At 38.8% G+C, this 27,616-nt stretch overlaps 1 protein-coding gene across 2 annotated transcripts in view; it reads right to left on the bottom strand.

Moving 5' to 3' along the window:
- Window positions 1-27,616, bottom strand: part of CDK17 (cyclin dependent kinase 17) — an 87,434-nt gene that overhangs the window by 32,300 nt on the left and 27,518 nt on the right. The window contains exons 2-3 of one of the 2 annotated variants that reach the window (XM_088532924.1): window positions 18,506-18,654; window positions 4,880-5,044 (exon numbers count right to left, since the gene is read on the bottom strand). In XM_088532924.1, coding sequence (XP_088389050.1) covers window positions 4,880-5,044; window positions 18,506-18,623 — 283 coding nt within the window. In that variant the 5' untranslated portion in view covers window positions 18,624-18,654. Of the gene's footprint in view, window positions 1-4,879; window positions 5,045-18,505; window positions 18,675-27,616 lie in introns of those variants that run through there. The other variant, XM_088532925.1, reaches the window with a different exon arrangement.

The following is a 27,616-nucleotide window of genomic DNA, read 5'->3' as shown; positions in this document are numbered from 1 at the left end:
ACAAGATAAATCCTCGTCAGTGCTTCTAGGGGCATGTTAGGCTGAACCAAAGGAAAAGATCAGCCAGTTCAGCAACTGGCTTCTAAAGGTCAGCCTGAACCTTAAGCTAGGCAGACAAAACGTTAAATTAACCTTCTTCGCAAAATCTGAGAGAAATTTGTCTCATTCTTCATTCTAGCTATGTGCTTAAAATTCGAGGCAAGTTGTATGAAATTACTGCTCATAATACAAAAGTGTTATTGAAACCATTATCTGCAGCAAAGCTCTTGATCTCAGCACTGCAGAGTGCTGGAAAACAGCACAAGTGCTAGAAAACAGCACATTCACCATTTGAGTTCTCTTATAAATACTCTTTAAAAGATTCCTCTGTGAGTCATGGTATCCATTTTAGCAACTACAGCTCTCAAGATTCTGTCCTATAAAATTATGTGTAACAGCTACCGCTGTTCCCCAATCTCAGTTAGTGTAAGGCCCCTTACAGGGCTCCAAAGCCCTGCGAGTCTTTAAAAAAGCTAGAAAAACTATTAGGTGAGCAACCTCACAAAATAAAGCAGATAAAAAAGCATTATATTCTCAGGAAAGAAGTAATTATGTCATTTTTTGAGAGGACTAATACATAAAACAAAGGAGTCATGTGCCTGACACCTTCATACAGTTCAACATAAATGTTCAATTCACAAAGCATACATATTATGGAATTAGTGTAAAATTACACTTCTTTGAAATGTAACATTCAGAACTAAAAAGAAGGTCCCACCTGACAAAGACAACTCTCTACTACAATGACTCAATATGAACAAAAATATACAAGTAAGTAATATTTCAAGAATCAGTAACACAGAATCTTACATTTGGGGCAGATAATGTAGATGGGCAAGAAGATTCCAAATCATGAATGAAAAAGCAAAGTGGATCTTGATCTGTGCCCCACGAGTCTATATTCTAGTATCTTCAACAAGATCTAGTAACTTCTAGTAACTTATCTAGTAACTTCAACAAGATGAAGGTCAATCTAGTAATACTGTAATATAACTACTTTTGATAATCTGCATATAAGCTGTATACCCATAAGGGACCCAAATAAATATTATGTATGTAGGGTATATCTTTATATATATATATATATACACAAAATGTCCTATGCAGGATACCACTAGTAGCATCTAAAATCAGGAAACTCTTGCCTGAATTTTTAATGGGCTGAATATCCAAGTGCTCCTGTCTACAAGGGTTTTCAGATGCTTTGAACATTAATTTGTTATCTAATTATGGGTACTTTATGATTTTTTTTTAAATCTTGGTTGTGTTACCACCTAATATAAACATGTCCTTTTATTTTATTCAATTAAAAAATGTATTAGTTGAGCCATATGTTCATTATTTTAATAGTATAAAAACTGGGAACAAGGCATTAACCTAATCATTTAAATCGTTTTACACAGGTGCAAAATGATAATGCTTGATCAAGCAATGGTTAAAAAAAAAAAAAAAAAAGCAAATACTTCCCTACTTTCACTAACTTTTTCTCTATAGACAAGTTCACCTGCACCAAAGCCAGACTGCACGGCTATAATGTCTATAATCTCTAACGGTTCCATAATGTACCGAATTGGTCTCACTGAATACCATAACCACTCTCTCATGCAGATGTTTCATGCACTCTCATTCCTAATTAAACACCCTGGGTGCTCTTGCAGTCAGAAGGTGGAGGTGACTACAATGAAGCACGAAAACTACAGAAGCACATTTGAAAGAAAATGTTGCTGTTATTTCAGTTATGAGGAATTCAGAACAGAATAAATTAGAAAATAAGGAATCCTTAGTGCAGCAAATGAAAGCTCATCCAAGGGAGCTAGGATAACACCCCCTGATCAGTGAGGATGTGTGCTCTTTCAAACTTACTTTGAACGCTTACAGAAAAACCACATGGCTTGCGTATTTAATTCCTTGCACTCTTCTAGAGCTTACTTTCCTATGAACTGAATAAACTTTATCATCAGTTGCACTAAAAACACTCCACATTGAGGCAGGGACTGGTGCGAAACTCCCTTTGTTGTTAACATTATAAAACTCCAAAAACAGTATGGAAAACTAATCCTTTCTCATTTCTCACAAAGAAACAGAACATTGCCATAATCATATTAGTGTAACTGGGAAAAGCATGGGCAAACTGCACTGAGGCTGCTGCTCACGCTCCCTGGCATTTTGCTCCCTGTTTGCTCCAGTTCAGAGCTGGCCAGAGTTGGCTTTGCTTATTCCAAGGGCCTCTTCAGCATTCCCAGTTACACAAACAGGGAACAAGGACATCTCACTTGGCTCTGCATTCAGCCAGAGCAGGCCTCATAAGGTTTTTTTTTTTTTTTTTTTTTTTTTTTTTTTTTAGCACCGGCTCCATCTGGACTGCAGCAGGGAAATGCTTCTGGGGCTGCAAGACTCTTGAAGCTGTACAAACATACAGGAGCTTTAAAATAAATAAATAAATAAATGCAAGTCTGTCAAGTGCATCAGCAACATGGCTGATTTGCAACTTTACTTGAGACATGGACATTATGCAGTATTACAATAATTAGGGAGTATTAAAATAAAAATGACTGCAAAATTTTAAGTAAAGATAAACTCCTTGGCCAGAAATTCTTTTTTTTCCTTTTTTTTTTTTTTTTTTTGCCTTTAAGAGAGATTTATCAAAACCTAGAGTCAACAGAAACGTTTCCAAGAAGAAAAATCTTAAAAATATCTTGGGATTAACACTACAGTAGAAACTCAAGTTCAATACTCAAAAAATAATCCTGAATCCCTTATGCTCCTCAAGCAATTTCTGCACTGAAGATCTCATTCAAAAGCAAGCAGCATAAACCTGCACCTGCGGCAAGTCTTGTTTCATTTTTATTTTATTTTTAAAGCAAATAACCTTTCTCTTACTGCCATCATTTTGTGCTACCTCAAGGATTTCTCTCTGATTGCATGTTCCCACCACCAGAATACAGGAAAAAGTGAAAAGAAAAAGGATGAATGGAGAAAAAAAGTTGTATGTAGTGTGGAATATTTGACCATTTCTGACATCACTATTCCCATGTAAAAAACCTCAGCATCCTGCTGAGTAACGAGCATTCCCATATGGCAGAAACAAAGGGAGGAAAGATGTGAAAAAGGAACAGAAAGAGCACTAGTGATTTGTGTTTGTTCACATGCATACCACCCAGCTAACACACAAAACTGATTTAAATTTTCATCCTATGACAAAGGTTAGAAGGAAAAAAAAGAAACCGGATAAAGAACGTAACACATTATTGCAAAAGGATGTTCTAGCAGCAACTGTGTACCCAAAGCAAGAAGACGTATAAATGTTTTAAATCTATTTCTTTCTACTTCAATGAAACTTCAAATTCTTCAGGAATATAAGGCTTTTAAAAATAATATAAAATATTCCAATTATGGGTTTTATTTAGAAACACTTAACTTGTCCACCTAAATGAAATAAATACCATGCTTCTATAATACTTTCACATCAGAACTTTCAGTTGAAAAATACTGTTAACATAAAATATTAAAAAAAGGAAAAAAAAAAAAAGGAAAGTCAATTTCTTCTTCTGCAAAGCTGATTTGAAAATCACACTGAAAGTTTTAAAAGGAATAACTTATTGATAAATTTGCATTAAAACATTTATAGTACGATACTTTTTAGGCAACACAAAAAAGGAGCACACAGAAGCAAACAACTCTCTTGTATACAACTTTTATATGCCTGATTTGACAGAAAATCCATAAAAGACTCAGTACTTGTGACCAGAAACATAAAGTACACAACTTTTTTTTTTTTTTTAAACTTTGTCTCTTCATTAGATTCTTGGCGATCGCTACCTACGCAAAGCTTGGCCAGGCAAAAAAAGGTCAAGTGAAGTGTGGAGAACCCGGTGAAATCAGGAATTGAGACTGTACCCAAAATGTACTCTGTCAAACTCTGACTGGAGTTTAGCAACGGCTGCTAAACTCCAGTCATGAGCAGGGAATGCTCTTTCTGCTATTCTGACTGAATAGCAGCACAAACAGTAAAAAGGTCTGGAACAGTTTTGAAATTGATGTGCGGTATTGTAGTTGAGGACATCTATAGCGGATATCCATAAGCGATTAGTAAAGTTTGAGAGATCAGCACCTAAAAACCGAAGGAGCTCGGTCGAAATATCACCCATTTCTAAAGGAGGGTGTAAGACTGCAAAACTCACAGCATTCTAATTAAACTGTGACTTGCTCTCATTTTCTACGATCAATTAATTAAGCATAATTTAACATAACACAAAAACAGGGTAAAACATTATTGGTGACTGGAGGCAGAAACATGAGAAATTACTTGCAGGAGAAAAAAAAAAAAAAGTTTTAACTGTAATTCAGAACCACAAATATAGCTCCAGACCACAACAAAAAGATAATTACAGTTGAGTGGCCTTAATTTATCACTGAAAGAAGGTCATTTTTTTTCATACTGCTAAAAAAAAGGCTAGAGTAATACACCATTTTTAAAATTCCATATATAAGATTAAAAAAAAAAAAAGATAATTTAACACAATTCTAGTTCCCAATGATGCTTAACTAAGATGGACATTCAGGTTCCTTACGTGCCATTGCAAAAGAATAATATTTCATTTATGCATGTCAAATAGATTTATGGATGATTTCCATATGCTCTTTTTAACTGGCCACTTAAGAACCTTAAAGAGGCATTCAGCACCTTAGAGTTTTCTGTAACAACCTTATAGTAAAAATTATTGCATTGCCAGAAATCTCTTAAAAGCATCAGAATAACCATACATCTTGCTAAAGGATCAACACAGGCATTATTCTTTACAGAAAAGAAAACGAAATTAAAAATAACGTAGCAAATTACCTAATCTGCTCCCATTTCTAGGCATTGCCATGAAAGAGCCGAGGCTTCCCCCTATGACGCTATGTGGTCTCCGCAAAGGGGGCTTCTTGAAAGATCCCGTGTACTGGTGGAGGAATGAGTGCATGCTGTGAGACGTTGGAGGCCTGCCATTCTTCACAATGGGCTCTACAATTCCCAAGGACCAAAATATTCATTCCCACAAGCAAGCAGGAGGGTCAGGAACATGCCAGAAGGACAAAAAAAAAAAAAAAAAAGAAAAAAAAAAAGAAAAGAAAACAAAAAAAAAGAAAAAAGAAACAAAAAGTTACTAGACAGGAAATCACCACTTTGGTAAAATTCTTTCAGCAAATTAATACAAAACATTTCATTAAAAGCTACAGAAGTTCCATTTTATTTAGATCTGTCACTCTGAAGCTGGATCAGTGTATGGTCCGACACATTAGATAATCTTCCAAAAAACCCCAGTAAAACCAGAGAGTAGCCCTTAACATTGGCAATTTTTCTCTCTTGAAATAGTGTCTTTTGGCACAATGTTTCACCTTCACAATAAGTTAAATAGACAAGCTGATACATCAACTCACATGAAGAGCAACTTCATCAGAAAGTATTCATAGTCTTTCTCAAAAATGTTGAGGGTCAATAGTAGTGAGGTGTTGCTAGGGGAAGTCCTTAGAAGGAAACATACCTGACAATACACCCTACAGCAGTTCTGTCAAAATTAAGGTTATTAACTTAAAGCATACTGGAACCATGAAAGATTCGATTAATTATTTGGGCTTTTCCATTGGTTTGTATCTGAAACAGTTCACAGTTCCTAGACTCAAAATTAGGACTGTAACGCTTCATTACTGATAAGCATAAAATAATTCTTAAAATCAACAGACAAAAGCATCAAGAAATTATGAGCTAGGAGGTTCTCAGCAAGCCTCGCTCTGCACGTGCGAATAGCTCTAACACTGCTCTGAGACTGGAAGCAGTCTCACTATAAAAGCACACAGGATTTACACACAGGTTTATGTTTTCTGTTGCTTGCTTGGTTGATAATTGTTTTTATTCCATGTTATCCCATGCTGCCACTGCAGGTACCCTTCTCTTGGTGCTACAGAGCAGCTGGAGGAGGCAGAACCCAGGGATTCAACAAGGCCAGTTCCGAGCCCTGGCACTGTTGGGCTCTTCCCTGAAGCCACTTGCTGGGACAAGGAGCCACTTTTATATAGACACACATAAAAGACATAAAAGACGTATCAATATCTTTTTGGAGATATTCTTCTGACTGCTCTAAAGAAAAGTACATGGATAGAGATACCCAGGGGCAAACCAGTAACTTTAAAAATAATCATTCAATATATTTGCATATACACATGAATTATATATTAAGACAAAAATAACTTTCACCCAGCTGATGCAGGAAAGAGAAGACTAAAAAATTGCTTTAGGCAGAAAGCAGAATGTGAAAGGACACGTTGGCTCTGCTGCAAGCCTGCCTGCAGCTCCCAGTTCACATCCTTCATAAACAAAGCTTCAGACAGGGCGAGTAACAGTAAAAACACACCGTGTGTCTGTGAGCAGGCACATGCAGTATGATTGGTGTCTTCACTTGCAAAGCTCTGCACATCTCTATCCCAAACCTTTATTCCGGTTTCTAATATATTACATATCATCTCTTTTGATTTAAGAGCAATACCAGCTTTCCTGTCCTGCATCTTCAACATCAGGTTTACAACAGTGAATCAGATAGTAATTTTCTATCTCATCATTTTTCTGCTAAAAACTACTGCTTCTGCAAGACAGGAGACCCACAGATGCACAAACAGCATCACTTCTATGGCATTTTTTCCCCAAAATTATAACTTTATTTCTGCCTTTCAGATCCTTACTAACCTCCAGTTTGAATTTCATCTATTTTTGAACTAAAGACTAAAAACTTCACATAGGTTTTACATGCAGGACTGAACAAATTAATGCTAACATTGACAAGTCAAAAGTTGGGTTGACTGTTTTCAGAGAGCGTCTACAACTATAATGTTTCATGAGTTTTAGTTGATAGGCAGCATAATTTTCAAATTACAACTTTATTCTTTTTTTGCACATATATAGGCAATATATAACATTTAGCACACTTCTTTTGCTTTGTTACAATTGCTTCTAAAACTAATTACTAAGAACAAAAAAGTCAGCTAAACATTCCTTTATTCCACTGCAGATTTGGGAAATCTCCCCCTCTAACCAAATCTTGCTATATTAAGCACCTGAGAGATCATTTACTTATTTATTTACTATTCTGATGGAAAAAAGCTCTCAGAACATTTCTGAATGTTGAAGCGTACTGTTAAGATCACTTAAATAATTTTAGCTCTGCCGCTAGTGTCAACGCTTTCACCTTCTGGAGGACATCTCTGACAAACAAAAGGCTGAGACAGCCTGAAGCATAGCGCGTGGTAGATGAAATAAACACCTTGCATGTAAAACAAAAAACAAATTCTGCCTTAAAGGCCACCTTGCTTTCCCCCTCCTGCGGTGAAACTGCAGCTGCCAGGGCGCAGTTCAGCAAGGGGCAGAGGCTGGAAGCATCGAGGGCCACCACGCAGCAGCGCACGGGCACGCCGAGCACGGCTACGGCCGCGCGTGTGCGCGGCGGAAACCTGCTTCCCTCGCATGTCTTCTGCCTGCCGTGCTAAAATTAACCGCTCTCAACCCACTGCACAGCGCGCGAGGAAGGCCGGAATTTGTGACTGCCGAATGACTAAGCAAGGACCAAGCCTTATGTTCGTTATTAGGATGGAAGGGTAGTGAACGGGGATATTTATTTCAAAAAAATTGTTTTCCTTATGGCTCTGGCAGATTTGCACATATCTTAAGGCTGACCACTATGAAAATATAATTCTTGAAATATTTGTACATATAAAAATGAATATAGATCAATGATGAGGATGGACACAGATGAATTATTAGGAAATTTATATAAAAATTAAGGACATATGGTTAGTATATAAAGATACAGTTATACAGGAATAACTTTTGCCGTCACAGCCTTCCTGCATTATCCTAAGTACTGTTCTAAATTAGAGTCCTTTTTAAAATTTAGCAACAGTAATTTAGGTCATGTAGTAGGCCAGGCCAACTGCTGACACAATGGAATTAAGGTTACAAAAACTCCCAAATTATTAGCACACTTGTAATGGAGAAGTATTAATAGTACTTGATTACATTCTTTTAATTCTAACATATGTGTATTCTAATATATATGTATACATATATCTTAATTTGCAGAAAAAAGGTATTATATGGTATTCTTTTTTAAAAATGTTAAAATATGCAGATTTATGGTTTGAGAATGTACTTTTGCTATACTTTGCTAAGTCTGCATTGCGGCAGGCTGCAATCCTTTAAAGAAACGGTTATACATATATTTTTGTTTCCCGTCCCAAAGTAATAGCAACAGCTAAGAGTTGTAGCAAATTTTCCAAATGATCATCAAGCAGCCTGTTGCTGGAAATGCACTTACAAGATTGTTTATTAATAGCATTTGGGTGTAGCAGACTTAAAGAAAATGATTAAAAACAAAAATGTCTCTGGCAAAAAAAAAAAAATGCTAAGTACCTCTTCCAAAGTTATAATTTCACTCCATTCACTTTAAGAATTCAGTTTTTTGAGGCTTATTAACATTGTGAGTCAGTACATTTGAAGGCTAATGGTGTAGTCCTCACAGTGTAGATACAGCCTCGCTGCTTTGAGCCAAAACTAGCTGTAAAAGTTACATACTTTTGTTATATAGATTCACTGACTGCTTTTATAATTTAATCTCCAGTCTTATAGATTTGGTTTGTCTTTATAAAGAAGTTTCTCTACATAAGTTGCTGACATACCTAAAGATAGTCTGCTTGTATCCTACTATTCTTGGTAAATGCGAGAGGGGAAATATTGTCACATTATGAGCTCTGGTCTTGCGCTTTCCCTTAAGCTCCCCACCAGAGAGCAGGAGGAAGGCTTTCCAGACCTCCAGCAATTCTTCCATCCCGAGACTTCTGCTACATCTTTGTAGTTGCTTGCACTTTGCTCCTGTTCTCACAAACCAGCTGGGAAATGTCTTATCAATTATTTTGCTGCAGCTCCCTTCCATCCCTCCATTTAATTGTGTGTAATTCCAAACTGATCTAAAGTTCAAAACTTTTTGAAATACGAATGTCCCTCTGCTTACTTCTTTTTTCCCTCTGACACAACCATGCAGTCTAGCTAATTTTAATCTGAAAGACCTTCAACAGGTCTTTCAGATTAAAACTCAACAACATGCTGGGACTGTACACCACCATATTACTGTGACTGTAAGCCATGGTATCACTTGGTTTTCAACTCTGGTGCAAGCTGAGCTACAATTCTGTTTTGTTTGGATGATTTTCTTCTACTTCTTTGCTCTCTACCACTCAAACTTCCGTTATTATTGGCATAACACAAAATAACTGAAACAGCACCATTCAAAGAAAATAGACTGCATTACTAATATCTAAGAATTGCTAAACCACATTGCTGAATATCTTTTAAACATGCATCTTTCAAGAAAATAAAATATCCAGTAAGGTATTACTGTCTTGCTAAGTTTGAAATGATGCCAAGACCAATGCTAACAAACATAAGAACTGAAAATAGCTCAAATGAGATGCTGAAATTCTTAAGCTGCAAAGTGACAGAATTTACATTTGAACATAAATGGAATTGATTCTGCTATGCCCTAATTAAGAGAACTGCCAGACTACAGTAGAACAATAGCCTAACTAATCAAGAAGTTTAAGGGATTAGATAAAACTAAATGCTTCATAATGTTATAAAGATGTCTCCTCATTCTCCTGTAGCCATAATTTAAATAACTGCAATATTTGGCCTGCAATTACTCTCAATTTAAACAATTTTTTCAATGCTCTCTAGCATTCCTTCTCCCTGCCCATCTACCTTGAGAGGGTCAAACTACGTTTTCTTTCCTGTGTTGGATTCACTTAACTGAATTTACTTAAATTGAGTTTTGGCAAGATTGCAGAGTTGCCTGGCATTTCTATGGAAGGTCTCAGCAAGTGACACACTGTCACACATCAGTCAGGTGGTGGATTAAAGAAAGAAAGTCTTTTTGCTAGGAGTACCACATATTCAACTACTATTTTTTTTTTGGTCCTGTTAAGTCTCTCTCTTACTTGAAAAAAGCCTGTGCTAGCTTTCAGATCTCACTGTGTACATTCTGGAATGATATTTGCTTCAGACAGCTTTAATAAAGAATCAAAATCACCTTTGTAGAAGATGACATTTTCCACTTAAATCACACATCTCTGAGAGCCAAATAAGCGAACTACCCAGTCTGGAGAGGAAAATATATATACTGTTTTATTTATTTTTATTTTATATATACATTTTTAAGAGTTTCATAAAAATACAAACCAGGATTTTTTCTCCTAATCAAGATAGACAGGTGTTGGAAACCTAGACGCAAGCATCTGTAACTTCCCTGAATAAGGTATACTGGGGTAAGATCTGCCAACATTCATTGCAACAATTGTCCTAGGTTCTCTTCTCACAAGAAGAGAGGTAGTTTAGTTTAGATCTTTGAACTAGATCATCACAGGACCAGCAGAGTGCCGGTGCTGACACAAGGGACGAGGGGCAGGACCTCACCTGCCACTTTTCACTCGCCTTTGGCTTGGCCAAGCATGACATGAAATGTCACTGCGTGCCCTGAGAATCAGCTTTTTTTTTTTTTTTTTTTTTTTTTAAGGGAGAACTCTACAAAGTTTCTTTTTTTTTTTTTTTTTTTCTTTTCCTCCCACCCTGGTTTCACTCTAATTCCAAGAAGCTTTCAATTTTTTTTTTGATTTCTTCATTCTGATAGAGAATGTGGGGAAGGTGTTAAAACTCAACATATGTGCACCTAAATCTTTATTTTCTGGACAGCTCGGCATTCATGAAACTGGTGATCTGTCATCATAACCTTTTAAGTAATTCACATCACCTGCCTCAGAGTCATAAATGCTACAGTTGTATAGCTTAATCATATTTTAGCATCATCATCTAGTAGACATTTATTTAATCATGCTGGATGTAAGCTCTTCTAATGACCAATTTTTACATGTCTATTGGCAATAACATTATTAAGAATGTTTGATACTGCAAGGCCCTTTCTCCTACCCTCCACCGCCTCCCCCCCCCCCCCAAAAAAAAAGGAAAAGAATCTGAACTGTTTTCCTGAACAAGCTCTTGAAAAGAAGCCCTTTTTTCCTTCAGAAGTCTTCAGATATAAACATTTGACTTTATGGCAAATCAGAGCAGATATCTTGTACTGTAACAATACTTGATTATACTGCAGCCCTGTTCAGTAAAATGAACAGCTGAGATTGTAGGTGATGTCTCCCACAGAAGACATATTAAGTAACCTGAATTAGCTACACATTTATCTGTATTCTCATGAAGCTGCATTGGACTCCATTATGTGATATTATGAGACACCCAGGAAAATAAATGGCTCTAAAAATAGAGCCACCATTCAAAAGCACTTAAAACTATTCATTTAATAATAAGAGGCAAGCTTTGGAATGATGATTATGACACTAAAAACAAAGCAGAACATCAAGGAACTCCTGCTATTGCTCAAAACAATCCACAAACCATCCACATGATCATGTCTCAAGCAAACCCTCACTTGGAAGACACAATAAAAGGAAATGGTAGACCCACAAAAAATGAAAATCATACGAAAAACACACACACGCACACACACCTTTCAAAACTAAATATATGTACAATGAATTCTTGGCTTTACTGTTTAGGTAGCAAGAAGATCACAATCAAATTAAAAATATTCAGAATCACAAATCTGTCTTTAAGATTTATGTATTTCATATTGTTTAAAAGATAGTTCTCTTTTGGACAACAAAGATGTATCTGAGCATAACTCCATCATGGTAGTCCTAATAGCTCCTCTCCTATAGGCGGGATAAAGGAAAAATCAGTAACTGATGGTTAAAAGGCATATTTTGAAAAGACATGATACTACATTAAATAGCTTAGACCACAGCTGCAGATGTAACTTAAATCAACGTATGTCAGCACCATAGCCAAGCTAACAGCATCGCTCTCCACCTTCCCTACGCTTCCCAACCCAACCACCGCTGAGGCCACAGCGACCTAGTTGCAGAAGAGCTAGAGCCCTTCACCCCTTCTTTCAGTGACACTATGTTGACTAGCTAGGTTCATTTTGCTTTTCTGTACTTAAATCCACCAACTATCCATAAAAATATAGTCCCTGCAATAGGAGTGGCTTACTAAAAGCAACGTGTAATGCTGGACACAAGTTCCTGGTACAGGCACAGTTGTTCTGTGACGGTATATTACAGCTACACTTCCCAAAACAGAAGCAGCTGCAGTGGTGCAAACACACAACACACCTACTTGTGGTATTGCCTCTACAGTGACCCACTTCTGCTGGCAAGGGTCAGTCCTAGGATCCAATTTCAACAGGGCCCGTGAGCCACTGCTAGCAGAAATCGGTTGTTGTACCAAGCCCCCGTGTGCAGGGGAGCACCACGTTCTCCCGCTGAAGCGCTAACGTGCTTGGGAAGGAACATGCTGGCAAGCTGAGAAAGAACAAACCTACGGCTCTCTGAAGCGTGCGCTCAGGCACTGCATTTTTATGGTAATTTCTCTTTCTAAGCACCTCCACGCATCAGCAGAACCTCTGGCTTTGTGGGAAGAAGCGAACTGAAGCAGAAGGGAGGAGCGAGCGGGCTGCGCAGCGGCCGCGGGCCCAGCCGCCCCTGCGGGGAGCGTCCGCGCGCCGGCCTGTGGTAACGGCGCCGGCAGCGCGAGGCGCAAGCGGCAGCGACGCAGAGCCGTGCCTGCTCCTGACAAGCTGCTGGTTAGTTTTACTAGGCTCTAGCTCGAGAACGAGGGAAGGACCCCCATTGCTTTGGGGGATTCTTTTTTTGAATGTTTTTATATTGCTTTTATATTTTATTTGTATTTACATACACAAATATAAAAATATATTTTATATATAAATATAAAAGCATACATATGTATATCTACTTTCCTCCACATGTTAAGAGGACCTATTGATTTAGGATGGGATGGTTACTTGTGTGCTCATGTTTTCAAATTGAGAATCATGTCCTGAAGATCTGTTGCAGCAGACTGTTTTCCTTGTACATCCAAGGAATCAAACACAGCAGATGGGAGTTTCTCAGCTGCACTGAAGATGATTTCTAATGACCTCAGCTACAAAGATATTTGGATGTTCTGGCACAGTTTTGTATTGTGTCAAATTTTAAAAACACTCATTCCTCTTATCAGAGTAGTAACTAGTCACTAAGGCCTCAAACGCTTGCACCCATTACAGCAGCTCATCTTTCCATTACTATTCACACATGTAGAATTAAAACAAAACTATGCAAGTGTGAGACTGTATCCTATGAACACACATCAAAAGGAGATTCTATAGATATGATTCTATAAATTCATGAAATGCATCCATCCATTCTACCAAAACCTCACCTGTTTTTGTTTAACATGTAGGAAATCCATCAAATAATGGTTTTCCTACTCAACTTTTACTTACGTATTGATGTAAGAGTTGTGGATATACTTATGAACATATCCTGTAACTATTCTTAAAAGCATACTTTGAGCTTATGATAATGCATATTAGAATATTAGACAATATATCCCTGTTTCTCACTCTCATTAGAGAGAATATTCATAAGTATTCAAAGTATCTGCATAAATTTGACAGCTAATTAGACTTTAAATATGCATGATTTGGATGTTACTTCTAGCCAAATTTCATTAGTATGTCAGTGGCAAGAAAAAATTTCAGAAGCAAATTTAGTTGTCAACTGCTACAAATTGCCATTTAGTACTTTTAATATTAATCTGAATGTATACATTAAATTAAAATATGGTATTAAAAGAACAAGCCGAAGCAACATTATCACACTTGAATCACAAGAGAATTATTTTTTTTAAAAAAATCCAACCAATTAGTTTTGTATGCTGAAACCTTGAAGGCATGAAAGCTTCTGTACTTGAAAAAAAGAATACCCCAAAGTATACACGGTACAGCTCACAAGACTTCAAATGTTTAAGTATTATTAGGCATTTTGTTTTTTGCTGTATTTTTATTTTTTATGCATCTAATTATGTGATGCTGCCTCACTCAGAAGTTAATTACGATGAAGCCAATTTGTAAGGCAGATATAATCATATACTGGTTTCCGGTCAAAAAGTAATTTGACGTTGCAGGAAAAGGTACTGTTGACTATTCCACTCTCAGTAGACAGCTCTGAGCGCTACTGCCTTTGAACAATATGGCTTGATCCCTGTTAATCCCATTCTGCTGCTGCTCAGTAAGCGCTGCAAGCTGAAACTGTACTGACATAACACGATGAAGGAGGCTGTGTGTGAGAGCAGACTCCACACAAAAGATCAGCTGATTTGGTAGTATCAGTGCACTGTGAAGAAAAGTTATGTACCTATTTTTATACCTGTGACCCACTCGTAGGATCATTTGTTCTCGTTTAGGAATACTGTTCTTTAAAGTAAGTCTTCGAATAACTGAGTTGGAGCTAAGACACAAGACGTTACTGAAAATGGACAGGCACGAGGAAAAGTCTCTGGTACTTTGTGCATGCACATAAATGCACATTATACAACTAAAATTGCACTGCTGAACTCCAGTTCACCTTCTAATCAAGATTTTACAGGTTATGCATGTGAAAATCAGGCAGAAATGAGTGTGTACCCTAGGCCAGCACAGGTCTAGATTTCCATCAACACAGCTTCTACAACCTCAGAGGTTTGAAAAAGGGCAGTTTACATTTTCAGAAAGAAAAAGCTAACATACAAAACATTATCTTCTGGTGAACATGGCTATGAGAATGGAACAGGCATAAGACAAAACAAATGAAATCTCTAAAAGAAAAAAAAACAAAGTAAAGCTGGTCAAAAAACATGGAAGAAACATTTCAGAATAGTTATTCCACCAAGTAAGTCTCATAACTGCTAAATCCAGTACCTCTCAGGTCTTTTGACTTACTTCTCAGGCTAATATCGAAGTACTTTAGTTAGACTTTAGAAATGTACACATCTAGCATAAATGTGAGCTGGGCCTGTTTAGCCTGGAGAAGGGAAGATTGAGAGGGGATCTGATCAACATGTACAAGTACCTGAGAGGAGAATGTCGGAAGGATGTGGCCAAACTCTTCTCCATGGTGGCCAGTGACAGGACAAGGGGTAATGGGTGCAAATTGAAACTCAGGAAGTTCCATCTCCATGTGAGAAAGAACTTCTTTCCTGTGACGGTGACAGAGCCCTGGAACAGGCTGCCCAGAGAGGTTGTGGAGTCTCCTTCTCTGGAGATCTTCAAAACCCACCTGGATGCCACCCTGTGCCACGTGCTCTGGGTGTCCCTGCTGGAGCAGGGGGGGTTGGACTAGATGATCTCTAGAGGCCTCTGCCAACCTCAGCCCTTCTGTGATTCTGTGAAAGTCTCTATTTTCACATTCTGCCATTCCTGCCCCTCTGACAGGGAAGTTTAATGATATCCTGCCACATTTTTAACAGTAACTTAACCTGTAACTATGTCTCCATCCCACTGGAGCCTGTGCTTCACGCTGTCAGCAGGGACAAAGCTTTGCAACAATTAAAGTCTCAAGTTTTAAATGGAAACAAAACCTAGCACTACATGTTTATGCTATATTCAACGAATCACCAGCTAGTTCTTTTTTTTTGCTGCATAAACTAATTTCTGTTTTCTCCTTCTGAAATTAACTGCTAGATATATTCATGAACAAGGCATCAACTCTGAATGGAATAAAGCTGCCATCAAGCAAAATCTCCTTATATGACTTCAGTATTCAGGGCCCTGCCATTTGGCACACCAAGAGCAGTTGCAAATTCCCTTTAGTATCCTCCCAGTTTTGCAGCCCATGCTGCAATCCCAGTGAAGACAGACAACGTATGAAGAATTACTCTGCAAAGACTTTTCATAGCCCTGACATCAATTCTCTGTCATTATGACTTGTCTTTTTTTTTTTTTTTTTTTTTTTTTACTAACCTGTTTTCCAAGTTCCTTTATGAACAGACCCAAGGACTGCAAAATGGGCACATTTACATCTAACGTTCCACAGGATAAAGGAGATTTTTATTCTTAAAAGCAAAAACTAGGGAGACGACTGCTCCAGCCTTCTGAGACCAGTACTATCATAATATGTTTTTAAAGTTCTAATTTTTAAGGTTTTAATGCATCTGCGATCTTACAGGATACTCCTAAAGGGTATCTGCTCATATCTTTGATACTCACAATCAGCACAGGCTTACTTGCACTCTGACTTTATTAAAGTAGAGGTATATCTTTCTCATAATTCACTTTTAGAACATCCACTGAAGGTTTTTTCTTTTTCTCCAGGCTATGTTGTCTAAACTTGACTTTCTCCAGAAGAAAAAACTCATCTCCTGTTTGGGTTATCCATCAAGTCCAAGCTCTGATGCTCAAAATTTGTTCGGAACCTTCTGCTTCCAGAACATCTCAATCAGTGGGAATGTTAGAACTGCCTTTGGAAAAGCAGGGCTAGCAGTGACAACAAGCATTTTTCCGATCCTACTTTCTAAGGGTTCTCAAAGGAAAAATAAAAAACCCCAGGTTTTATCATGTTCATCTCTAGGAGATAGTACTAATACTGTATTAGCATTCTACACTTTTTTTTTTTTTCACAGAAAACAGTAAGTTGAAGACTATTCACAAGGAACAGTATACTTTATATTTTCCATCCTTCCTCTTTGAAGAGGATCGGCAACAGTTTAGTGCATCCAAACCAAGATATTCTATTAAATCATTCACAACATTTTGCAGTTGTGAGCACAATATGTATTGTATCACACAGTGTTAGCACATAATCCATACAAACCTTACTTTGGCTGGTAGAATAACATGGAAAGCAAAATATATATTAAAAAAGCAGTGAAAGCTAAATAATGAATTTACAATCAGAAATATCTTCTTATGTTGTATTTTTTATCATTTTAAATATCTAAGGATAAATCAAGTTTGTAATGCTTTTGTGATAAGCGTGTAGGAGACCTCTAATGATTGCCTGTTGAGATAATTCTCGGACAACTATTCTAACCTGAGAACAGCCTCCCATGCTGTTTAAGATGGTGTGAGCTCACACTCCCACCAACCAGCTGTTGCAACCTCTCTCCCCTGGGAGATGATCACATTCAGGATATGATCCAAGTTAAAATAACCCTTTTGATCTTTCCTGGATCCAGTTCTCAGCTGAATCAATGCAGTGGTCTGGTTCACTCTGTCTACCTTAGGCTGCTGATGATTTTTGACACTTATTTGCCAGCAATAATCTCAACACTTATATGAATAATGAAATCTGTCAGATATATATAAAGGTCTGAGGAAAAAAACGCATCAGTAACAAAAGTTAATGCAATAGAAACCATGTGTGACAGCTTGCCAGAAAATCTCAGAAAACACCCTCTATATGATACCACTGTAAAAATACTACAGTAATTACTTCAGAGTATATCTGCTGTATGAACACACAAAAGCTTGGTTTGTAAAAACACCCGTCATTTTCCAAGCTATTTGGCATGACTCACTGATGAAGACAAGAGAAGAGTGATGAACAGACCAACGACTAAGGGTAAACATGAAAAATATGAATAGTTCCATTCTGCCAAAGGTAAATTCAGCTTTCTGAAACTCTCTCTGCAACAAGTCTTGGATGGGGTTTAAAAGTCTACAGGGCAAATTCCATTGCCTTTCCTGCTGTTTTCAGTGCTGACAGTTTTCAGTGGGGCTATTCAGAATCATTTATCAGAAGGAAGTTATCAAAAAAATCAGTTTGCTTGAAACTTGAGAAAATCCTAGGTGTCAGCAGAGCAAAAAATAACACCTGTCAGCACAAAGGATGAAAAAGGGATTTAACTGCAGAAGTCAAGGAGAAAAGGCAACAAAATCTCGCCTGGCTGTTACTGCTGCAGCTTGCGTTCAGAAGCAGTAGCATCACTAATGGAGACTTTATAGCAGCTTCACTTGGAGAAGATGACACAAGACATGCTGGTTACACTGGATGTTTCTAGGTGCCTTTGCATTCCCAAAGCAAACTACTATTCCGTGATATGAAGAAGTGGCAGAATTTTCAGACTAGTAAACTGCATCAGCAATGAGAAGATAAACAGTTTTATTAATTAGTTTTATTTATAATGTTTAGAAATTACTATAAATTGCATCACTGAGTAATGACTTAGGAAAATAAATTGAATTTAAAGCCATACGAAACTGATGGTAGACTCCCTGAATTCCTGTCATAATGAATATGCTTACTAACAGAGCATCTATGATCTTGCTAATCATCACATTATCAAAAGCTACATAAATAGATCCTTTAAACAGCTGTATAACAGCTTGATATTGAAGCGAGCCAATAAGTGACAATGTATCAGCTCACTAAGGTAGTAAAACGTAAGAAAAGAGCAGCTTTTGTATGGAAATTCCTTGCAATTATGAAAAACGAACACTCACTCCTGTGAGCAAACCTAGTAATTTTTTTAGATTTTGGGGAAAATGAAAGATCCACTTACCGTTATCTTTGCTGCTGTTTTCTTCAATGGTCATTTGTTCTGCTAGCTCAGACAGTGATTCATCAATGGTCTGGCTTCCACGCAAGGTTAGCGAAAGTCTCCTCTTAAACTTTTTCATTCTATCAAGATTAATTCTGGCTTAAAGAAGCCTGAAAAACAAAAATGAAAAGAAAAATGTGAGAAAACACTTAGTTCATCAGAAAACTAAATTAACTCACTTAAAAATGCAGGAAGAGTGAAAGGAAGTTTAGCCAATAAGTGATCCTTAAAACAAGCTAAGATCATTCTATCGGACCAAAGACAAAATGAAATTAAAAGAATGATATGAAGAGACTGTCAAAATCACCATGATGATGTACTGTCTGGTGAAACACTGCAGCAAGAAATCTAGATTAAAAAAAGTACACTCCTAGTATCTTCAAAAGATAAGAACCAATTTAATATCTTTAAAAATTAGGATATTTTAAATTTATCTAAGCAGAGAGATGGACAAAATCAGTTTCAAAAATATCTTCACAGAACTATTCATTTCAAATATTTCCAGAAAACTATTTATATCTGGCTAAATTATCATCTGCATTTTCATATAAATCACAAATTCTGCATAGAATGTTACTCTGCATAGAAATATCTGATTTTTTAATGTCTCACAGGAGATTTTTTTGAAGCTAATACACAATGCGGGATGACTTATTACAAAAAGGACCCGATTTTAAGTTAGTTTTACTACTATGCATTATAGGAATACAGTGCAATATTAGGACAGTAGAGACTAGAGAGCAAGGTTTACTGCTAAAATTTGGCTTAGAATTTCTTAAAGTTACTGAGTTTCTCTATATTTTGCCCGTATTAAGAAAGTAAATAAGCCAGGGCCTGGTAACTATAGCCAGAGGGAGCTTCCCTACAGCGGGGCAGGGAGCCTGAGTTAGGAAGGAGGCAGGAGGCACTGGCTCTGCAGAAAGCAGCACACCCACCAAAAGGTACCAGTAACTAAAGTACAGGAGACGAGCGTGTTGCCACAAGTCTGAGCTGGCACGTGAGCTTGCAGAGTGCCCTGTGCTTGCCCTTACATGACAAGGGCTCTTCTGTGCTTCGCCATCCCACACGAACAATTCACCCCATGTTGTTGCACAATAACTTGTTCAACTGCTCGGGGCCCCAAAGAGTCACGCAGGCAGCGCCAAACATACAAGCACAGCAAACCTTGAATCCTAAGCTGCTCATGTACATTTGCCTGCTTTTATCAGCTTCTTTTACACTGCACAGTGCAGAATTCACATATATAATAAGAAAATCAATTAAACGCTTCCCTGATGTCCTCCTCCGAACAGAGGAATGCAAGAACTGCCTACATTTAACAACAGGTTGTGAATATGGTTACTTTATTACAGAGGCAGCATCCCGTTAAGTGTACACCTTTCAGCCACACACCTTACTCCTTACACACCTACGTTCAGATGCTACGTAAGAGAGAACAGCACAACTTGGGCAGAAGCTGGAAGCGGCTGCTGGTGCCCGCATTCACGGGCTGAACAGCCATGAGACTCGATGGCACATTGTGGCAGGTGACACCAGGCTGGGCAAACGCAGACACAGCAAGGTCATCGCTGGCAAAGCAGGAATTGCATCCAAGGGCAAAGACACAAACTGGGAAACGACCTTAGCACCATCACGAACGGTCAGAAACACATAAGTGGGAAACGAGAACCAAAGTTATGGAGAAACAGCGATGCCAGCACTTTCAAAAATGTCCCTTTTTCTTAATCCAGTTAATCCACGCCAGACCTCAGCACGACGGATTTTGGTCTCCCCCAAAAGCGGGATACTCTCATAATTACTCTCATGATTAAGAGAACGGTCACTGGAATCAGTGACTGGGAACAGTCACTTTTCTTCTTCCGGGCCTGCTTTAAAGAAGTTATCTGGAACTGTTGTGATTCTGGGTTTAACTTTTCCAAATGGATGGCCTATATATCTGTTCATTTATTTTTCTTTAATGTAAAAGCAAATACCCTTTACAAGTGGATTTGCTCAGTTCTCTTACTACCCTGCATCTTCCTTCATGTATTGTTCTCAAAAAGGATACAAGAATTTTCACTTATGTAATACCACCATAAAGTTACCTGACTGCACAACAGTTTCCTCCCAATTTTCCACTTGGGCAGCTACTGAAAATAAAGATGCTTTTATAGGGAAACAGACTGTTCCTGGCTTTTAATCCTGCAAATATTTAAGCCTACACACTTTTAGTCAGAAATGCCTACTACAGAAAAACATTACATAAAATTGTAACAGACACATGGATTACAGAATCCAAGAGATCATCTAAATATCAAGCTTAAATATAATAAAATATTTTGCTATCTATACATAGCACATTTTTATTGTTAGGAGAGGATTTCATGGAGTGTTGAAGCACTCATCTTTACTAAAAATATTTTTACTGAGATTCCTGCCAAATACATAGCTTAATTTTGAAAAATAAAACAAAACAAAACAAAATCTACAGTAAAAAAAAAAAAGAATCAGAAGGGGGAATCCATGTGCAAATGAATCCCTTGCTTCTATGGAATGCAATGGAAATGGTTTACAGGGAAAAAAATGTTCACTAATACTTTTTCCCCTTAAAGCATCATGGTTCTTGCTAATCAAACATATACATAAATACGTAAGTGTGTATATATATACACATATGTGTTGAAGGCAAAGCAGAAGGAGTGACCAGAATATAGCACTTGGAAATATCTGAACTTCTAAATTCCTTCATTCTCACCTGGGCTAACATGACAGACACCTACTGACTGCTGAGATAGGAGTCAGGATTGACTCCAAGGATAGGACTGCTGCTCTGAAAAGGCAAGAATTTCGGAGAAAGTCTTTTTTTTTTTAATTTTTTTTTTTTTTTTTTTTAAGAACGCTTTGATTTCCCCCAAATTCATAAGATGAGTACTCCCCCCCCCCCCACACGTAACAGTAAATTTGATATAAATTCAAAACAGTTACTTGATTACTAACATATAACTAAGGGCCATAACTACATGTTCTAAAACTCTCCCTTTTCCTTAAGCTCTTACCGACTTCAAGAAGAATCTGAGATTTTTTTTTTACCTGAGCTTTAGAACAGAGTGCACTCTAAACAAGCTGTATCCACCCCAACTAAATGTCACGGTAGAGAGAAGCACAACTGAACATAACTAACGGAAACCCCACTTTTTTGTAGACAGAATGAGGACAAGCTACTCTCTGATATAACCCAGAAAAGCTAGCGAAGGCATACTACTTCAATCCATATTCTGATATGAAATGAAAGAAGCAACAGAATTCTAAACACTGCTTCTTATGGATGATCTTCAATCTAACCCTGAAAATTTGATATTTTGTCTTTGGGAGTAACACAATAGAGTGCTACAAAACCTTTGCTAAATCTAAGGCATTTTTCTCCTTAAAATCTGCAGAAAAAGTAGTTCCCAATGTTTACATTGTCATTAAGTTACAATTAAGCTTGATAGTCTCTCACTCCCACTTAACTCTCAATGTCATTTAAAAACAAATTTCTACAATAGCGTATGGAAAATAAACCTTACAATTTTTAAATGAGATCTTAACTAGATGATTTAAATGAGTGGGTTCTGCTTCCCTTGCTCCATGTCAAATTTATCTTTCCTGTAAAACTTGTAGTAGAGCACTTTACACTCAGGAAAAGCTCATGTCTATGGCACCTCAGATACACACTAGAAATGTCCCAGCGCATTTGGATACCACAGTAACAGCTCACCTAGAATCTGCATCCAGCTATTCAGCACAACTCATAGGCCTTACAACACTGAAACGATAGCTAAAATTCTCAAAAGATTCTCAAACTTCCCAAGCCCTCAGATGCTCTATGTCTTTAAAGCAGAAAGGGTTTCTCAGCGTGACCAGCTTATGCTGGGTGATTCACCTGAGCTCAAACATCAGTTAAAATTCTCAGAAATAATGAAATTATTTAGGAGCTTAAATTTTACTTGAGGAGGGTCACCAAGTATTTAGTGATAGTTCATCAAGATCTTGCTGATGCAGAGCCCTTTGAAGTCAATGGGAACCTGCCCTTCAGCTTCACAATAAGCTTTGGATCAGACTAAACGCCGACTCTTCTTTCTGCAGACCTTAAGTGCATTAAGGCACACCTAGAGAAGGAGCGTTTTGAAATAACTTTTCCATTTAGACATGCACCAAAGTTGCTACGTAACTGCTTTTAGAAGCTGCTTTACAATCTGGTAGGCGCTTTCCAAACATCTAAAGGCAGTTTATGTTCTGAAGAAAACAACGTTATCTGAAGACTACAGCTAAAAAGATAAGAAGAGATGGGCTGTTCAACAAAGCATGCAAGCTGGGACACGGCAGGGACCTTAACGGTGCGACACCAAACCGGAGCCTGTGGCACAGGAGAGCAGGGCAGGCAGACATCAGCACGGCCACGTCGGCGCTGAAGGAGGGGACACGTGGGGGCAGCTCCACGTAAACCCGGACGCACGCGCAAGGATCGTGTCTGAGAAGCTGCTGCCAAGCAAACTGGCAGATCTAAACAGCGCTGGGAGATACTGTGGAAAGGCAGATTACAAACTGGGGATGGCATGGCAGAGTTTTGAAGGGTCTGACAATTCACAAAATGGCTGAGGTTGGAAGGGACCTCTAGAGATCATCTAGTCCAAACCTCTGCTCAAGTAGGGACATACAGAGCATGCGGCACAGGGTCTCATCCGGGCGGGCTGCATTTTTATAGGACGCAAGACGGAAAATCAAGTAGGATGCTACCAGTTGCACAATAAATATGGTCCACACAACTAGGAAGAAGCGAGAATTGTGAAATTCTCTCTCATAGCCTGGGCCTCAGTATTACAGTTCTTCATGTTTCTCAAAATCTATTTCCACATTCACTGCAACTTTCAGAACTGAGCAATTCATCACCATCTTGTACTGGCATTTCAATTACATCAGTTATATGTCTGTTAAACAACCTCTTGCTTTACAAATATTTTCAAACACGTTACAAACCATGCATTGAATCAAAGTGTTTGGCTGCATTAATAATTTTTCATGTGTCTAATTCAAGACTAAGTGTTTCTGAAGGTGATAATCCAAGATATGTCAGCAAGAGAGGTCTGAAAGGCTAAGAATACTGTGAACATTAATTAAAACAGAAACAGGAAACACCTGGCAAGGATATTGTCCCCTTAATCTAAGGAGAAAATCACTCTTCCATAATGTTTACATTTAGTAATCTACTTGAATTAAAAAGGTATTGATCACACAAGCATCTTGTACATGACTTGCTGAACAAACTATTAATTACACTAGGGAGAAACATATGGCCTAGTGTATTTAAGATTATAAATCAAGAGTTCCAAAATCTGTGAAATTCATAGCTAACACAGATCTAACTTCCTTACGATCATGATTCCCCTATACAAGAATGGAATATAAATACGGCATCTTAGTCACTGCATCTGTTCTTTGTTTTTTTTTTTCTCCCTCTCCCCCTTCACATCTGTTTGTGTCAGTGAAAGAAAAAAGGTCTTTACCGCGTTTCTGAGTGCCCGGCCCTGGGAAGCATCACAGCTCCGGGCAGACGGACTCTGCTCCCGCAGAGCCCCGAGGTCCGGGGCTGCGCAGGGCCCCGGCGCTGGCGCCGCGCAGACACGGCCCACGCAGGACAAGCCGATGCCCCAAGGGAAGACTGACCTTGCAGGGACACGGAGCCCCTTACAGCTTTGTCCTTACTAAAAATAAAGAAGAATTACAAAGGAATCAATAAGGAGTTGTGCCTCTGAAGCGCGGCCTTCCCTTGTTTATTTGCAGACTCGCAGCCCAACTGAGCCCTGGTGAGAGAGGCATTCACAGGGATTAACCTGTTAGCAGAGGCCTTCCGAGGTAACGGGGGCAAAGAGGTTCCTGCCGTGGTGCTCAGGAGCACGTATATTCCACTCCTCAATTGAACTGGCAGCTCGAAGGCTCTCTGGATGCAAAGGAAATCTATGGAAATTGAATTTAAACTGGGAATACCCTGCTGTCCCCTCCCCTCCAATAATCCCTTTGCCTTGAAACAGTAATAAATTGTAAGAAGCTTTAAAATAAACCCTTGAAAAGTTAAGGACTACATGATTCATTAGCATATGTGTATTTAACTACACTACTGGTACAGAAAGTAAGGGAAAAAAAAATCCAGCAAGAGGGCCACATTTTGCAGTTGCTACATATACCACATCTTGATCTTTCTCTCAGACTGAAAAGCTTTACTTAAGTAACCACAGTAAAGTTAAATTCACAAAAAGTACACATGTATTCACACGTATACAGGTGTGGATCTATGCAATACTAAATACCAACATCAGTAAAGAAATGGCATTTGATAGCTCCCTAGGTTATTGCACCAATTAATAGCCCCATATTAATTATCAAAGGTTCTGTTCTCTCGACGGATGACGGGGAAACCCAGCATGGCTCTGATTAAATTGGCTGACATTTAAGCCGACAAAATGAATGGGCTGACTGGCCAAGCTCGTTGCATTTGCTCACAGTCCCGCGAAACTGCAGCTCTCTCCTCTCACCAGGGAAGGCAAAAAGCAGAAGGCTTCGTGACCGCCCCACATGCACTACCACTGAGCTGCACATTTTTCATCTCTAAAGGATATGACGAGCACTGGAACCTCAAAACAATGTCCGTAATTTTGCTAGTGTTGATAAATAAGCATGCAGACACAATAAGGCTTTGGGAAAAAAAATCCTTAAGAGAAAAAAGAATCAGCTTCTGCTCCACTAGCGTTTTGTTAGTGAAGCCTCTGTGAACAGTATTAAGACAAAAAGGCGGCTCCCTCATACTGAGATTATTCTAGAGTGACAGATTTACAGGGATGCAGTCATCACTTCTGAGATCACCTTCCCCAGGCTAGCCAACAGTCCTCCACCAAAGAGCGGCTCAAGTGGAAAACCTCGCTCGGACACGAGAGGACCATATTAGCTCAGAGACTGCAGGGGCGTCGCGATCTCAAGAGCCTCAGCAGTTCTGTCGTAAAAAGCCTGGACTTTCAAAAGCTAAAGGCTTTCTTCTTATCTCGTGATTCAGGGATAAAATGAAAAATCTCATACGGAAATAGCTTCTCGGGGAGGTCTCCGTACAGAATCACCACCTGAACTTTCATGAGCAGAGTATTCACCATTTCCCTCTTTTTGCACATAGTCTCTAAAATATAAAGTCTCTAAACTAGGACAAAAAAATAGACACTCTGATTTGGTGAAACAATCAAAACAACAAAGACATTTATTAAAAAAAAAAAAGTCAGAACTGAATGGCACTGGGAGAGCTGTTGAGGAAGCCTTCTTATTGCCTACTTGAAGATTAACCATAAAGGATCACAGAGCTGATCACAGAGACAGCATAAGCTATTTCTCACAGTTGGACCAAGCAGGCGCAACACCTGCATAGACCTATTTTATAGACAATTCCAGAGGGGCAGTAAATAAGCCTTTTTTTTTTTTTTCCCCTCTCTCAATAAACAGACTTTGAACTACAGCTCAAGAATTTCTTTTAATTAGTGAACATCTTTTCCCTAAATAAATCTGTAAGGTGCCTCAATACTTTAAGACTTGTAAATTACTGTTTCTTCCTTCCCCTCCCCATCCCTAACTGATACAAACTCAGAGATTCCCAACAGAAAATCTCCCCAGAGGAAGCCGATCCGAATGTTTTTCTGCTGTACCCATCTTTACACGGCAGTCAAGATGCCCCAGCAAGGCCCCGATTTGCTCTGTCAGAGCAGGCAGACAAACGTTGCTGCATGTGTCTGCAGGGTTGTGTGCTGCCATTTACTGGTTTTCCAGATACACGCACAGAGTGCTCCTTCTCACACCGCAGCGAAGATGCGGATTAAGAACTACCCAGATTAAAAAAAGGGTAAAAGACACTACCCCTTGTGGAAAGGATGATGCAGCTGACGACCTGGGAAAGAAAGAAAAATGCTGCCCTGTTTGCAGAGCAGTTTCACAGATAGCTACGCTGGCACCCGAAAGGTGGAGGCAATATGCAGTCCGGGGCAGACGAGAGCGAGAGCAGCAGCACCCGCTGATCCCAAACGAGCACCTCCACGGAGCAGCAGCGCCGCTCGCTCGGCAGCACGCACGAAGGCCCGGGCGGGCGCCGCGCCGCAGCCAGTGCCACACCGGGCACCGCGCGCGCGGGCAGCGGCCTGGAAAACCGCGGAGGTTTTGCCTTCGGCTCATTAGTCCAGCTACACAAAAACTGAGAGATGACATAACTGCAGTCTGAGAATATAATGACGGGCAACAGCAAATGCTGTTAGGGAAAGATGACACGGGGGAACAAGAACAAATGGATATGAAATAGAGCGTAAGGCTTCAGCGCAAGTGCCTGCATCCTCTGCAACAGCTCAGGCTGTTGCGATTCTCACCGTGCAACGATCACGTCAGGCTCTTTTTGTCTCTGTTTTGTCACTTTTGGCTTGGAGATGAGAACCCGTGTGTGCAGATGGACAGATTTTCAGACCAAACATTGGTCCATGGATGATCCTTTTCCTTCCCTGTGCAGATAATTCTTCCCTGCATAACTTTACTCACATCTTTAAATATTATGATTTCTTCAAATAACCCACTTGTCAAGCAAGGCTTCCCAAAACCAGAAACTGGGTAGAAGAACAAAATTACAAATGTGTAGTTTGGGTGAGCCTGGCTAATCAGTCCAGGAGGCCAGGGTCCTTCCAGACTGAGCAAACAGTACAGCACATCAAAGGAGGCTACCCCAGCCTTATACTGCCTTTTCTTCGTCGGGGCAATTCTCTACGTGAAACTAGCCAAGCAAGTTTTCTAGACCTTGAACAGAGACAAGTGGAGGATTAAACAGCAACAAAAACAGATTACGCAGGGCTGAAACAATGACAAGATGCCAGCTCAACTCTTTAAAGAAGAGATAACCAGTCAAGGTGGCAGAATACTGGTCTGTAAATAAGTGACAGACCAGTAACAGCATTAGCTAGTAGTAAAAATGGAAAACACAACATTAATAATTATCATCAATGCTACTAAAGCAAGCAGGAATACTTAGCAGACAATAATGAAAGA

Source organism: Tinamus guttatus, unplaced genomic scaffold, assembly GCF_059628265.1.
Source record: "Tinamus guttatus ecotype Peru unplaced genomic scaffold, ASM5962826v1 Tinamus_guttatus_pri_ptg000472l, whole genome shotgun sequence".
In the NCBI taxonomy this organism is placed as follows: domain Eukaryota; kingdom Metazoa; phylum Chordata; class Aves; order Tinamiformes; family Tinamidae; genus Tinamus; species Tinamus guttatus.
The sequence above is the reverse complement of the archived record's forward strand: the minus strand, read 5'-3'. Positions and strand labels throughout refer to the sequence as shown.